The 14,401-nt window shown below is 41.9% G+C and overlaps 2 protein-coding genes across 2 annotated transcripts in view; one reads left to right on the top strand and one right to left on the bottom strand.

Moving 5' to 3' along the window:
• Positions 1–1,255: 1,255 nt before the first annotated feature.
• LOC129391725 (paraneoplastic antigen Ma6F-like) lies at positions 1,256–2,107 on the bottom strand. The gene has a single exon (XM_055081769.1). It carries the CDS (start codon positions 2,105–2,107, stop codon positions 1,256–1,258), a length of 852 nt encoding a protein of 283 aa, XP_054937744.1.
• A 10,343-nt stretch (positions 2,108–12,450) lies between these two features.
• Positions 12,451–14,401, top strand: part of GABRA3 (gamma-aminobutyric acid type A receptor subunit alpha3) — a 268,649-nt gene continuing 266,698 nt past the window's right edge. The window contains exon 1 of the mRNA XM_024116769.3: positions 12,451–12,502. The gene's annotated coding sequence lies outside the window, so the exon portion shown is untranslated. The remainder of the gene's footprint in view (positions 12,503–14,401) is intronic.

The raw sequence follows: 14,401 nt of genomic DNA, 5'->3' as shown, positions 1-14,401 counted from the left end.
CCCATATGCACTCTACACCCAGTCTTGCATAGCCTCTCCTATTATCAACGTCCCCCACCAGAGTGGTGTATTTATTACAATTGATGAGCCTACATGAACATATCATCATCATCCAAAGTCCATAGTTTACATTAGGGTTCATTCTTGGTGTAATATATTCTATGGACAAATCTATAATACGGTAATTCCGCTACATATGAGCAAGTTCAATTCCGAGAGCATGTTCATAAGTCCAATTTGTTCATAAGTCTTAGATACCCAACTAAAACAGTTGGCTATACAGTACAGTACTGTAATAGGTTTATAATACTTTTCACACAAATAATACATAAAAAACTAACAAACACAAAAAAAAGAAGAAAACATTTAAAATCTTACAGTACAGTACCTTGAAAAGTACAGTAGTACACTACAACAGCTGGCTTCCAGGGACTGGCATCGAGTGAACAGTCAAGAAGAGACCCCACGGGTGGCCTCTCACCAGGACGATGGGTGCTGGCAATGCCTGCACCCCCCCAAGGCAGCCCCTCCCCCTGTGGCTCACATGCCCAGGGCCTGGCCCTGCCTTATGGTGGGCACAGGACAGTCCCACAGCAGGGCACGTGCCACTGAGCTGAAGATGTGGAGTTCCGAGGAACAGTGGGGTGGCCCAGCAGAGCACAGGCCGCGGGGGGTCTCCCGCAGCTCTCCTGCAGCCCCGGTCCAGGTCTTCCTTCCCAAGGTCCCAGGGTGGGCTCCCAGGTCCTGGGGTGGACGCTTGCTGTGACCTCGTCCATCCCGTCCTCCCCACCGGCTCCTGGGACTGGGCTCGGGGTCTCCGTGCCGGGCCGGGGTGGGGGGAACTGCTCAGAGGAGAACACACGCACATTTCCACAACAACAGGCAGCGCCGGGCCTGAATCTACGCCCAGAAAGCACACGTTGAGCTCACGACACTGGCCCACACAGACCAGAGCCTTGGCCGGCACGGGGCGCACCTCAGGGCTCTGCGGGGGGACGATGGCTAGGGTGTGTGTGTCGGGGGGAGGGGAGCGGGGGCTGGGGGGGTTCCTTGACACCTGGGTCGCTCTGGGGCCTACAGGGACACATCGGGGCTTGCCAGTACAGGGAGCAGCCTGCCCAGGGGATGACGAACAGGGGACCCCTCTCGGGAGGGAGGCCCAGGCACCTTGAGTGGCCCCTAACATGGGGCCAGGAGGCTGCCAGGGCTGGCCTCCCCCTGCCTCCAAGCCTGGGGGCCGCGGGGCCTGCTGAGCCTACTGGCCCGAGGACGACCCCGGGGGGCTCAGCTCTGCAGCCCCGTCCTCATTTCCCGGCTCTTCTGGGACATGCTGGAGCCCCTCCTCGGGGGTCTCCTCGGCCTCCTGGCCTCCTGCCTGGGCGAGGCCCTCTGGCTCCCAGCCAGGACCTCCTGGGCCCACCGGGGAAGCGCTGCCCATCCGGCCAGGCACGGGGACTCCGGGGGCATGTGAGGGTCCTGCCGGACCTAGGCCCGCAGGGCCGGGAGCACTTCCATCTTCCTGAGTGGCCGCGGAGGCCTTGCTGGTCTCTCCAGGGCCAGGGGCTGCCCTGGAGGCACCATGGTCTTCAGGGCCCGCCTCGCCAGCCTCGGCAGTGCCGGCAACTGCCTCACTGGCCTCTTCAGGCGCCGGGTGGTCCCCGGCGCTACCTTCCTTGGAAAGGGCGGCCTGGGTGGAGGCATCTTCACCGGCCGGGGAGGCCTCGGTGCCATCTGCAGCGGCGCCCGCGGTGATGGCCTGACGGGCCGGGGCGGCCTGGGCGGCTGCTGCCAGGTCTCCGACGTCCACACGGGCCTCTTCTTCCCCTGGGAACTGCTCCCTGCTAGCCCGGTAGGCCTCCCAGGCCTCGGTCAACTCGAGGAGCCGCAGCATCCCCACAAAGCCGGGAGGCCTCCTCATCAGCCGCATCCTCCTCAGCGTCTTCTGGAGCGTGTCGTTCAGCAGGGCCCGCATCAGCATCTGCTGGGTGCGCACCTGGTCCGCCACGGCCGGATGGATGGCCTCCTTCTCCAGGGCTGACTGCAGCAGGCCTTCCAGGCGCATCATGTACGCAGAGAGAGTCTCCTGGGGCCGCTGGGCACAGGTCATGAACAAACTAAACCCAAAGTTAGCATAAGGCAGGATATAATAAAATTTAGAGCAGAAATAAAAACAATAGAGACCAGAAAGAGAGAAATAAAAACAATAGAGACCAAAAAAATTAGTAAACCCAAGAGTTAGTTTTTTGAAAAGATAAACAAAATTGACAGATATTTATGTAGATTAAACAAGGGGGGAGGAGACTCAAATAAACACAATTATAAATGAAAGAGGAGACAGTAAACATTGCGACTGATACTACAAAAATACAAAGTATCATGATATACTGTTATGAATAATTAGATACCAACAGATTGAATAACATAGAAGAAATGGATAAATTCCTAGAAATATACAACCTACCAAGACTGAATCATGAAGAAATAGAAAATCGGAACAGAACAATAATGAGAATAGAGTATTAATTCACTGAATCTTAACAAATATGTGAAGAAGGATTAAGGGCAATGCTTCTAAAATTCTTCCAAAAAATTGAAGAGGAAGGAACACACCAAACATTTTTAGACCAGTAATACCATGATGCCATTGCCAGATAAGTAGACTTCAAGAAAAGCAAACTATATCCAATATCTCTGATTAATATAGATACAAATATTTCAACAAAATACTAACCTAATTCAACAGCACGTTAAAAGGATCATACACTGTGATCAAGTTGGATTTATCCCTGGGAGGCAATGGTGATTCAACATATGCAAATCAATAAATGTGATAACCACATTAATAAAATGAAGGGTAAAAATCATATGATTATGTCAACAAATGCAGAAAAATCACTTGAAATAATTCAACATCCTTTTACAATAAAAACTCCCAATAAATTGGGTGTAGAAGGAATGTACCTTAACATAATCAAATCCATGTATGAGAGACCCACAGCTAACATAATACTCAATGGTGAAAGATTGAAAGCTTTTTCTCTAAGATTGGGATAAGTGTGCCCACTCTCACCACTCCTATTCAATATTTTACTGGAAATCCTATCCAGAGCAACTAGGCAAGAAAAAGAAATAAAAGGCATCCAAATCAGCAAGGAAGAAGTTAAATTTTCTCTGTTTGCAAATGACATAATCTTATATATAGAAAATGCTAAAATTTCCACAAAAAATTATTAGAACTAATAAATGAATTAAGCAAAGTTGTAGGATACAAAATCAACAAAGATCAGTTATATTTCTGAACCCTAAAAATGAACTATCTGAAAAAGTAATTTAGAAAACAATCCCATTCACAATAGCATCAAAAACAATAATATTCTTAGGAATAAATTTAACCAAGGAGGTGAAAGGTTTATATATTGAAAACAATAAGACATTGATGAAAGAAATTGAAGAAACACAAACACAAATAAATGGAAAGATATCCCATATATATGGATCAGAAGAATTAATATTGTTAAAATGTCCATATGACTCAAAGCTATCTATAGATTCAGTGCAATCCTTATCAAAATTTTAATGGCATTTTTCACACAAATAGAAAAATATTCTAAAATCCGTATGGAATCATCAAAGTCTCTGATTCACCAAAACAATCCTGAGAAAGACTGTCAAAGATGGAGGCATCACACGTCCTGATTTTAAACTATATTACAAAGCTATAGTAATCAAATCAGTATGGTACTGGCATAAAAACAGACACACAGACCAATGAAACAGAACTGAGAGCCCCAGACATAAACCTATGCGTATATGGTCAACTTATATTTGACAAGAGAGCCAAGAATACTCAATGGGAAAATGATAGTCTTTTCAATAAATGGTGTTGGAAAACCATATATTTCATGCAAAAGAGTGAAACTGGACCCCTATCTTACACCACTCATAAACATTAACTTGAAGTGGATTAAATCTTAAATGTAAGATCTGAAACCATAAAAGTTCTAGAAGAAAACAGAGGGAAAAATCTCCTGGACATTGGGGTTGGCAATGAATTTTTTCGATATGACACCAAAGCACAAACAACAAATCAGAAGTCAACAAATGGCAACACATCAAACTAAAAAGCTTCTGCACAGCAAAAGAAACAATAAACACAATGATAAGGCAGCCTACAGAATGGGAGAAAATATTTACAAACCATAATATATCTGATAAGGGGTTAAAATCCAAAACATTAAAAAAAGCTCATAGTACTCAATAGTAAAAACAAAACAAATAACCGAATTAATCATGGGCAAAGGACCTGCATCGACATTTTTACAAAGAAGACATACAAATGGCTAACAGGTACATGAGAAGGTGTTCAACATAAAAAAATCTTTAGGGAAATGCCAATCAAAATTACAATGAGATATCAGCTCACACTTGTTAGAATGGCTATTATCAAAAACCAAGAGATAACCAGTTTTGGCAAGAATGTGGAGAAAAGGGAACTGTTGTGCACTGTTGATGGGACTGTAAATTGGTGTAGCCATCATGGTAAACAGTATGGAGGTTCTTCAAAAAATTAAAAATAGAACTACCATATGATTCATCAGTTCCATCTCTGGGTACATATTTGAAGGAAGTGACATTAGTAACTTCAAGAGATATCTGCACCCTAATGTCCATTGCAGCATTATTCACAATAGCCAAGACATGGAAACAACCTAAGTGTCCACTGACGAATGAATGTATAAAGAAAATGTGGTGCATATATGCAATGGAATATTACTAAGCCATAAAAAAGAAGGAAATCCTGATATTTATGAAAACATGAATGAACTGTAAGGTCATTATGCTCAGTGAAATAATCAGGCAGAGAAAGACAAATTCTGTATGACCTCACTTATATGTGGAATCTAAAAAAGTGAACTCATTGAAACTGAGGGTAGATTGGTGTTTGCCAGGGGCTGGGCAAAAATTGAAAAGGAGGGAACACTCCTAAACTCATTTTATGAGGCCAGACAGATAAGCACAGTACAAGGAAAAAAACTGTAGACCAATATCCCTGATAAATATATTGATAGATGCAAAAATTCTCAACAAAATATTAGCAAACTGAATTCAACAGTGCAATGAAAGGATCACACACCATGACCAAGTGGGATTTATCCCTGGGCTGCTGCAAGGATGGTTCAACATACACAAATCAATAATTGTGATAAACCACATTAATAGAATGAAAGGCAAAAATGATATGATCATCTCAATAGATACAGGAAAAGCATTTTACAAAATACAGCATCCTTTCATGATAAAAATCCTCAACAAATTGGGTATAGAAGGAATGTACCTCAACATAATAAAGGTCATATATGACAAACCCACAGCTAACATCGTACTCAACAATGAGAGATTAAAAGCTTTCTCTAAGATTAGGAACAAGACAAGGGTGCCCACTCTCACCACTCTTATTCAACATAGTACTAGGTAGAAGTCCTAGCTAGAGCAATCAAGCAAGACAAAGAAATAAAAAACATCCAAAAAGGAAAAGAAGAAGCAAATTGTCATTATTTGCAGATGATATAATCTTAGGTATAGAAAGTCCTAAAGACTCAACCAAAAAACTTTTGGAACTAATCAAAAAGTTCAGTAAAGTTTCAGGATATAAAAATCAGTTGTATTTCCATAAACTAACAACATAATATCTGAAAAAGAAATAAAGAAAACTATCCTATTCACAATAGCATCAAAACCAGTAATATACTTAGGGATAAACTTAACCAAGGAAGTGAAAGATCTGTACAATGAAAACTAAAGGACTTTGATCAAAGAAATTGAATAAGACACAAACAAATGGAAAAATATCCTTTGTTCATGGATGGGAAGAATTAATATTGTAAAAATGTCTATACTACCCAAAGCCATACATGGATGCAATGCAATCCCTACCAAAATTCCAATGACATTTTTCACAAAATAGTAAAACAATGCTAAAATTGCATGGAAACACAAAAGACCCTGAATATCCAAAGCAATCCTGAGAAAGAAGAACGAAGCCAGAGACACCACACTTCCTGATTTCAAACTATACTATAAAGCTCTTGTAATTAAAGCAAGATTTTTTCCTTTATCTTTGATTTTCTGTAGTGTGAAAATGATATGCCTAGGTACAGTTTTTTAACATTTTTCATGTGTGGTGTTCTCTGAACTCCCAGATCTGCGGTTTGGTGTCTGACAATATTTTGGGGAAATTATCAGTCATTATTGTTTCAAATATTTCTTTGGTTCCTCTCTTTCTTCTCCATCTGATACTCCCATTATGCATATGTTACAATTTTTATAGTTGTCTCAGATCCTTGGATATTCTGTTCTACTTTTTTCAAGTCTTTGCTTCTCAGTTTTGGACAAAATTTTCTGTTGATATATCCTCTAGCTCAGAGTTTTTTTTCTTATCTGTGTCCAGTCTACTAATAAGTCCATCAAAGGCATTCTCCACTTCTGTTACAATGTTTTTGATCTCTAGCACTTATTTTTGGTTCTTTCTTAGGATTTCCATCTCTTTGCTTATATTGCCCATGTGGTCTTGCATGCTACTTTATCCTTGAGAGCCCTTACATATTAATCATAGTTGTTTTAAATTCCTGGTCTGATAATTCCAACATCTTTGTCATGCCTCTTTGTAATGCTTGCTCTGTCTCTTCAAATTGTGATTTTTGCCTTTTGGCATGCCTTATAATCTTTTCTTGATTGTTGGATGTGATATACTGGGTATAAGGAACTGCTGCATATAGGCCTGTAGAATTGCTGTGGTGAGATATGGGGGGAAGGGAAGTATTATACATTCCTATGATTAGGTCTCAGCCTTTAGTAAGCCTGTGTCTCTGCACTGTGAACTTCACAAATGCTTTTCAGTATTTTTCACCCCGCTTAGTTGTGTCAGGATGGCTAGAGTGTGATGGAGTTGGGTATTTTTCTTTTTCCACACAAAAGACAGAGATGAGTAAAGTTGGATATTTCCCTTTCCCCAGGTCAGTTAGGCTTTGATAATACTCCAGAAGGTTGGGCTCTGGTTAACTACGTCCTCCTAAGGGCAGGCCTTATTAAGAACAGAGTACTCCGGTGTATTTCAAAATGGTTCCTTTGCCCCTCCTCCTGGTAGAGGAAGCAGGAGGGACTTTTTCTCCAATATTTATTGTGAGAACATGATTAAGTTCCTAGAGGTAAATTTCACAATATTGTGGAGGCTCCCCTATTACTGGGTGCCCCTGGAATTTTTAATTCTCATACTTGTCCACACTTAGCCTCCAGCAATTCATCAATTAACCCAGCATTGGATCCCCTCGCAGTTTCAGCTAGTGAGTCTCTGCTGTGGTAAGCTTTAACTCCTTGTATTCGCCTCTCATCTCTCCAGTCTTGGAGGCAGAAGTTTGCCTTGTGTACTCACCTTTCTTATGTATCCAAGAGGTATTATTTTTTCATTTTGTTCAAGGTTTACTTTCTGTTAGGATGGAGTGGTGACTACCAAATTCCTTACATGGAGAACTGGAAATTGGAGGTCCACCTTAACTTTTCAAAGTTTGCTTAGAGTCAATGTTGCTGGATGTATTGATAGATTTTTTTTTCTTTAATTTCAGCACTTTAAAGATACCTTTTTTTCTGATGAGAAGTCAATGGTCAACTATATTTTTGTTCTTCAGGCTGTTATTTTTTTCTGGATTCTTTCAAGATTTTCCCTTAGTATTTGGTTTTCATGTAGCTTGACTATGATGTACCTGGGTATTCTGCTTGGGGTTCACTGAGCTCCTTGAATCTGTAAATTTATGTTTAATTATATTTGGAAATAGTTCAGGCATTATTTTTCAAATATTTTTCCTTCTTCTTCTTCTGTTTTTTGCCTTCTGGGACTCCAATTACATTTATGTTAGAACTTTGATATTATCTAACAGATCACTGATCTCTATTAATCTTTTTCAATCTTTTCTGTGTACTTCAGATTGAATAATATCTATTAATTTGCCTTCAAGTTAATTTACTCTTCTTTCATTTTCAATCTACTATTAAGTCCACCCCATGACCTTTACTTTAGGTTTTTAATTTTCAGTTCTAGAATTGGCATCTGTTGTTTCTTTTTAATTGTTTCTATACCTCTGATATAATTTTCTATTTGTTCATTAAAAGTGTGCTTTCCTTTATTTCCATTAGTGTAGTTATGATAGATGACTTAAAATCCTTTTCTGCTAATTTCAACATCTGGTGCATCTTAGGGCTGGTCTCCACTGACTGACTGCCTTTTCTCTTGAGTATAGGTTATATTTTCCTGTTTCTTTTTTTTCCTAGCAATTTTGGAGTATACCCTAAATTTTGTGAATGATATATATAGGATATCTATACTTTCTTTCATTTCTCTATAGAGTATTGCTTTTTTTGTTTGTTTTAGTAGGCAATTAATGTGGCTGAACTGAAACACAAAACTCTCCTTTGTGGTGGGCAGCACTGAAAATTCTGTTTAATTTTTTAAGCTTTATTTAGGCTCTTTGGAATCTGTCACCACATGTATCGTTTATGGCTCCATCAGCGATTTGGGCAGTTTATACACAGAATCGGGGTCCCCCACTCTGTAGTTCTCTCCATTATTGGATTTCTCTCATCGTTTTCCAGCTTCAGTTGTCATCCTGAACTCTGTCTTCTGGTTCTGCAAGCCACAAGGACTGTGAGCAGTCGTGTTACGTAGCCAAATATCACTGGCTTGTCACAGCCAACTCTGCACCTCTCCTCTCAAATTCATGTTGATAGAGTTGGCCAGGGTGGGAGTATTTACAGTATGGACATTGGGAAATACTACGAATCAGGCTTTTATTTATTTTTTCCTGGAGATCGAGTTGTTAAACATTTAACAGCTGCAACACCTACTTGTAGTTTCTCTAGAATTTTAGTTATTGCTTTGGCCTGGGGCCTGCCCTCAGGCAGACATTTTGTAAAAAGGGCAAACTCACTTAGTATTGCTCCTTTCTTTCAATTGTCAACTCTTCCAATTTATGACTACTTATGATTAATTTCCAGTGCATTCAGATTATTGTTTTTTGTCCAGAGTTTATTATTGCTATCTGCAGCAGAATTGGTTTCATAGAAACTGCTCCACCACTACCAGAAGTGGTCCTAGTAAAATTTTTCTGTGGTTTGCAGTGAACTGAGAACATTTATGAAAATGCTATTAATTTTTAAGCTATTAATACAGTTAAAATTGTATGACTTAAATTATAGTTTTTGTTATGAGAGTATCTTCATCTAACTTATTTGGGTTAAAATACCTTTTCTTTTAAAAATGATGGTGCCCTAGATGGTTTATTTGTTTAGTATCTTTATCTGCCAAAAGCAAAACTTGGCCACTGTAGTGGGTTGAATAGTGTCTCCCCAAAATTCATGTCCACTCAGAACCTAAGGATGTGATCTTATTAGGATGTGTAGTCTCTGCAGAAGTAATTAGTTAAATATCTTGAGAAGAAATCATCCTGGATTTAGGCTGGGACCTAAATCCTATGACTGGTGTCTTTATAAGGGAAAAAACAGGGAAATTTGGTCACACAGAGACAGAGGAGAAGACAGTTTGAAGACTGAGGCAGAGATTGGAGTGATGCTTCTATAAGCCAAGGAATTCCAGGAGCCACCAGAAGCTGGAAGAGTCAAGGAAAGATTCTCCTCTAGAGCTTTTAGGGAAAGTGAGGCCTTGCTAACACCTTAATGTCAGACTTCTGGCCTCCAGAATTATGAGACAATAAACTTCTGTTGTTTTAAGCCAACAAATTTATGGTAATTTGTTATGGCAACCCTATGAAATAATACAGCAATGTATGACGGTTCATAATATTTCCTTTTGCCATTTCGCTAATCCAGATCGAATGGGCATTTATGCAAACAAATGTACAAAAAAATACGTGCCTCTGCAGGAAGGAGTGTGCATAGTTATGTGCCCACATACACTTGCTTTATGTATAACTTACATGTTGCTTTGGTAGACAAAAATACTGTACCTGGGGTCAGCAGTCTGGATGAGGGTCTTGGTTCTGTCACTAATTCACTATGACGTTGTGTGAGCTATATTTTTTCTTCAGGCCAGCTTCTCTTTCTGCAAAATGAGATGGTTATCTTTTTTTATTATTTTTTATTGCAGTATAGTTGCTTTACAATGTTGTGTTAGTTTCTGCTGTACAGCAAAGTGAATCAGCTATACATATACATATATCCCCTCTTTTTTGGATTTCCTTCCCATTTAGGTCACCACAGAGCACTGAGCAGAGTTCCCTGTGCTCTACAGTAGGTTCTCATTAGTTATCTAGTTTATACATAGTAGTGTATATATGTCAATCCCAATCTTCCAGTTCATCCCACCCCCCATTCCTCCCCTGGTATCCATACGTCTGTTCTCTACATCTGTGTCTCTATTTCTGCTTTGCAAATAAGTTCATCTGTATCATTTTTCTAGATTCCACATATAAGCGATATTATACAATATTTGTTTTTCTCTTTCTGACTTACTTCACTTTGTATGACAGTCTCTAGGTCCATCCACGTCTCTTCAGATTGCACAATTCAAAAAGATACATGCACCCCAATGTTCATTGCAGCACTATTTACAATAGCCAGGACATGGAAGCAATGCAAATGTCCATCAACAGAAGAATGGATAAGAAGATGTGGTACATATATACAATGGAATATTACCCAGCCATAAAAAGGAACGAGATGGTTATCTTTATGGGTCCTTCCAGCTCAGTCAGTGACTGAGCCTATGGATCCCTATCTCTATATATACTCAGTATATGGGTATATGCATATAGTCAGAGTGGAGCATGTGTGCCTCAATGAACAGAAGTAGAGTATTAGGATTTTTTTTGGGGGGGGGACCAAACAGGATAGTGGTTTAGATAGAAATAGCACACCGTGGGAAAAATTTTAAATGCCTTCCATGTCCCAGTCACTACATACATATTGAGGTCAGTACACTTAACACACATAATAAAACACATGTTCAATCAGATGCCCTAAAGGACCATTTTGATTCTCTGACTAAATGGGCTGAAAAACCACAGTATGAGGGGTTTGATTAAGCAAACTTTTATGCTAATCATTATATATAGGTAGAAGCTGAATTCTTTGTCAGGAGCAGCTCTTTACACATATGTTCCTATTTATATTGCTCCTGAAATGCTCAAAAGGGAATGTTGTGTCAGTGTGATCTGGGGTCCCATTTGGGGACTCACCTTTGGAGAACCTTTTAAATTTGGTAGTCTGTATTTCACTCTTCACAGATAACTCCTTCACCTGGAATTTTCCTGTCTTAGAGCCTAGATTGTTAGGTGTGAAAGGGTCTTTCAAGATCATGTACATCCATTGCCATTCATTTTACCATTGAGGATAATGAGGGCCAGATTGAAGAAGTGACTTGTCAAAGGTAATAGTCATGTAATTTTCCGAGGCAGGACTCAAACCTAAGTTCCTTTATTTTATTCTCAGTCCAGGTCTTTTTCTATCCCCTGTTGCATTGTTACTATACTTTACCCAGGTTTTTCCCCCAATGGGAATATAATTCTTTTATACTTTGAGTTAATTCATCTCCTTCCCTCTCTTCTTCCTCCTTGCGCAAACTCACACACTTACATACACCTATATTCCCTTCAGAGGTTTTTGAAAGGAAAGCATTGTGATTCTGCTGCTTGTCTGCTTTGCCTGGAGGTAAGCTCCAGCTGACAGTTGTTTTGGGTCTACACTCTTCTACTTAGTTGGGGGTGGGGGTGGCAGTTAGGTCATTGGCAGATCAATGTGGCTGAACCCTTTCTTCTCAGTGAAGTGGCAATGGCAACCTCTTTGATGGAATTTTTTTTAGCTCATTATCGTCCTCAGAGATGTATGTGAACACACAGATTTGTCAAACCTTTATTTGGAGCCTGGGCTAAGAAGGCGCGCCCAAAGGGATGTAAGGGAGACAGACCACTCATCTTCCGTCTTGGAGCAGCTAGCTAGTAAGCATCACATGTCAACTACGGTAATCCATACTTCCTTTATCCTCCTACTCGCTCTTACCCTTTTGCTCTCTTTCCCTTCCCTTTGCTCTTCCCCTTCTCTCCGAGTTTCGCTCTATTTCTCTGCTGGATACCTTAAAGAATAAAATACTACTTTAGTCTTTCCTAAAACAACCACAGATCCAAACCTTTGCAGCGCTGTTTTCTGAGCCCCAGCACAGCCGCGTGCTCAGCACCAAGCAGTGGTGATTCCAAAACCAGCAAAGGGGGAGGGGAAGAGGGAAGGGAGGGGGGGAGAGAGAGAGAGAGGGAGGGGGAGAGAGAGAGGGAGAGAGAGCGTGAGCGCGCGCAAGCTAGCGAGCAAACCAGAGAGAGAGAAGAGAGAGAGACCCAGAGAAAGAGAAGAGGAAGCCGAGCTCTGTGAGGGCTGAACGTCCAACTTGTTTCAGTTCATTCATCCTTCTCTTCTCTCCGCTTCGGGGAAGTGACTGTGGCGCTTGGTAAGAAACATAGCTTTCCCTACTTCCCCCTCCCCCAAGCTCAGGTCTCCTTTACCGATAGCATCTCCCGTCCCCCCCCACCCCCCCCCGTTCTGAGAGTCTCCTTGGGTTGGCCAGCGAGGCGAGACACGCTCTGCAGCTGTGATGCTATCCTGGGTTCCCCAGTGGTGCTGGTGGAAACCCAGAGTCGGCATCTGGGCAGGGAGGCACAGGGGTAAAACCTGATTTGAGGAAGGGGGGTTGCGATGTGGTGTATGCGCTATTTGCTTCATTGTCTGTGAATTGTTTTGTTCCTCTTTGGAAGCAGGTCAGCATTGACCTTGCAAATTGCTTGGGGGGCCGGCAGCTGCTGCAGAAAGCCACCGAGTGGCCCCTAGCCAGAGCAGAAAGCACTGTCATGACCCCCCAGACAGCCCTAGGCACAGGGATGGGGTAATGGCTGGAGCTTCCTTTCTCCTTTAACTCTTTCTCTGCAGCTGCTTCTCATTGCTGGAAATGAGAAAGAAGGAGAATACCGTGCAGGCTCTTTCCCCATCTCCCTATTATAACTCCCCCAGATGCAAGTGAGTAGAAAGTTGTAAATAACTGTTTCCTTTGAAAGCAGGTTGAGACCTCCCCCCTTCCTTTAAGAGGCTCATTGTAGGGTTGGGCCTGAGTTCCTTCACAAACTTGGGAGGCTTCCCTTGCTTCTCGGTGGGAAGCCCCTATTGCCTGTCCACTCCCCATTCCAGGTAGTTGTGCGGACAGACCAGACCAGGGATTCAGATATCCCACCCCATCCTACTGGCAGGCGTGGTATTAGGTCCAGCTGTGTCCTTGGGAGGGAAGAAACACCTGATGGTTTGTTTGGAACTGGATTTCCAGTTTGCTGCTCCTCTGGCTGTGGCTTCGGCTGGCATAGGCAGGAGGACTGGGGGAGGGGTGGCTCTTGGATTGAGAGAGAGAGAGAGAGAGAGAGAGAGAGAGAGCGAGAGAGCGCAAGCAGGGTGAAGAACCAGGATTCCTGGTATGAATGGTATGATTTATTGAGGGTCAGCAGGTTCGGGATGTCTGTAGCTATGCAAGGGTTGGCTAAAGCTCTTGTACTATAGCCCCCCTGAACTGTCAGGGGTACAGATCTGGTTGCTTGATGGGGGCTTTTGTGAGTTGGCAGCACTGCCATACCCATGGTGCTAATTATAACACCCACAATACCAATTGCTAACATTGTTGAGTGCTTAGAATGTTTTGTATCTTGGGCTGAGAGTTTAATATGAATTATTCTTACATTAACCCTATGAATCAGATACTATTGTTATCCTTGGTTTAGTGATGAGGACACTGAGGCACAGAGAGGTTAAGCAATTAAATGTCCTGACTGGGAATTAAAACACAGGCAACCTGGTTCCAGAATGCATGGTCTTGACCATTAAGCACTACTGCCTCCTTGGGGAGAATTTTGCATCCTTGTATGTTAGGCAAGTGTAAGTACAGTAGGAAGGGTGCTGCTTGGCAATTTTTTTTGAAAGTAGTAGAGTACTTTGTGTAAAGTAACAGGAACTTAAGAGTGCGGCATAGTGAAGCCAGGCCTCGTCTGGGTTTCCTGGAAGGGCTGGGTTTCCTTGGACAGCCTGATTTCCTTTGAAAAGAATGCCAGGAAAGACTTCATTTTTCCACTGTCATAGCCTCATCCATCTCACATCCAGCAAAAGACTTCTTTTGGGACCAGATCTTTTTTTTTTTTTTTAACATCTTTACTGGAGTGTAATTGCTTTACAATGGTGTGTTAGTTTCTGCTGTATAACAAAGTGAATCAGCTATACATACACATATATCCCCATATCTCTGCCCTCTTGCGTCTCCCTCCCTCCCACCCTCCCTATCCCACCCCTCTAGGTGGTCACAAAGCACCGAGGTGAT

The sequence above is a fragment of the Physeter macrocephalus genome, chromosome 21 (assembly GCF_002837175.3).
Source record: "Physeter macrocephalus isolate SW-GA chromosome 21, ASM283717v5, whole genome shotgun sequence".
NCBI classification, from domain to species: Eukaryota; Metazoa; Chordata; class Mammalia; order Artiodactyla; family Physeteridae; genus Physeter; species Physeter macrocephalus.
The sequence above is the reverse complement of the archived record's forward strand: the minus strand, read 5'-3'. Positions and strand labels throughout refer to the sequence as shown.

Coding starts and splice junctions, on each gene's coding strand:
- LOC129391725 (XM_055081769.1), bottom strand. CDS start 2,107: ATGACCTGTGCCCAGCGGCCCCAGGAGACTCTCTCTGCGTACATGATG.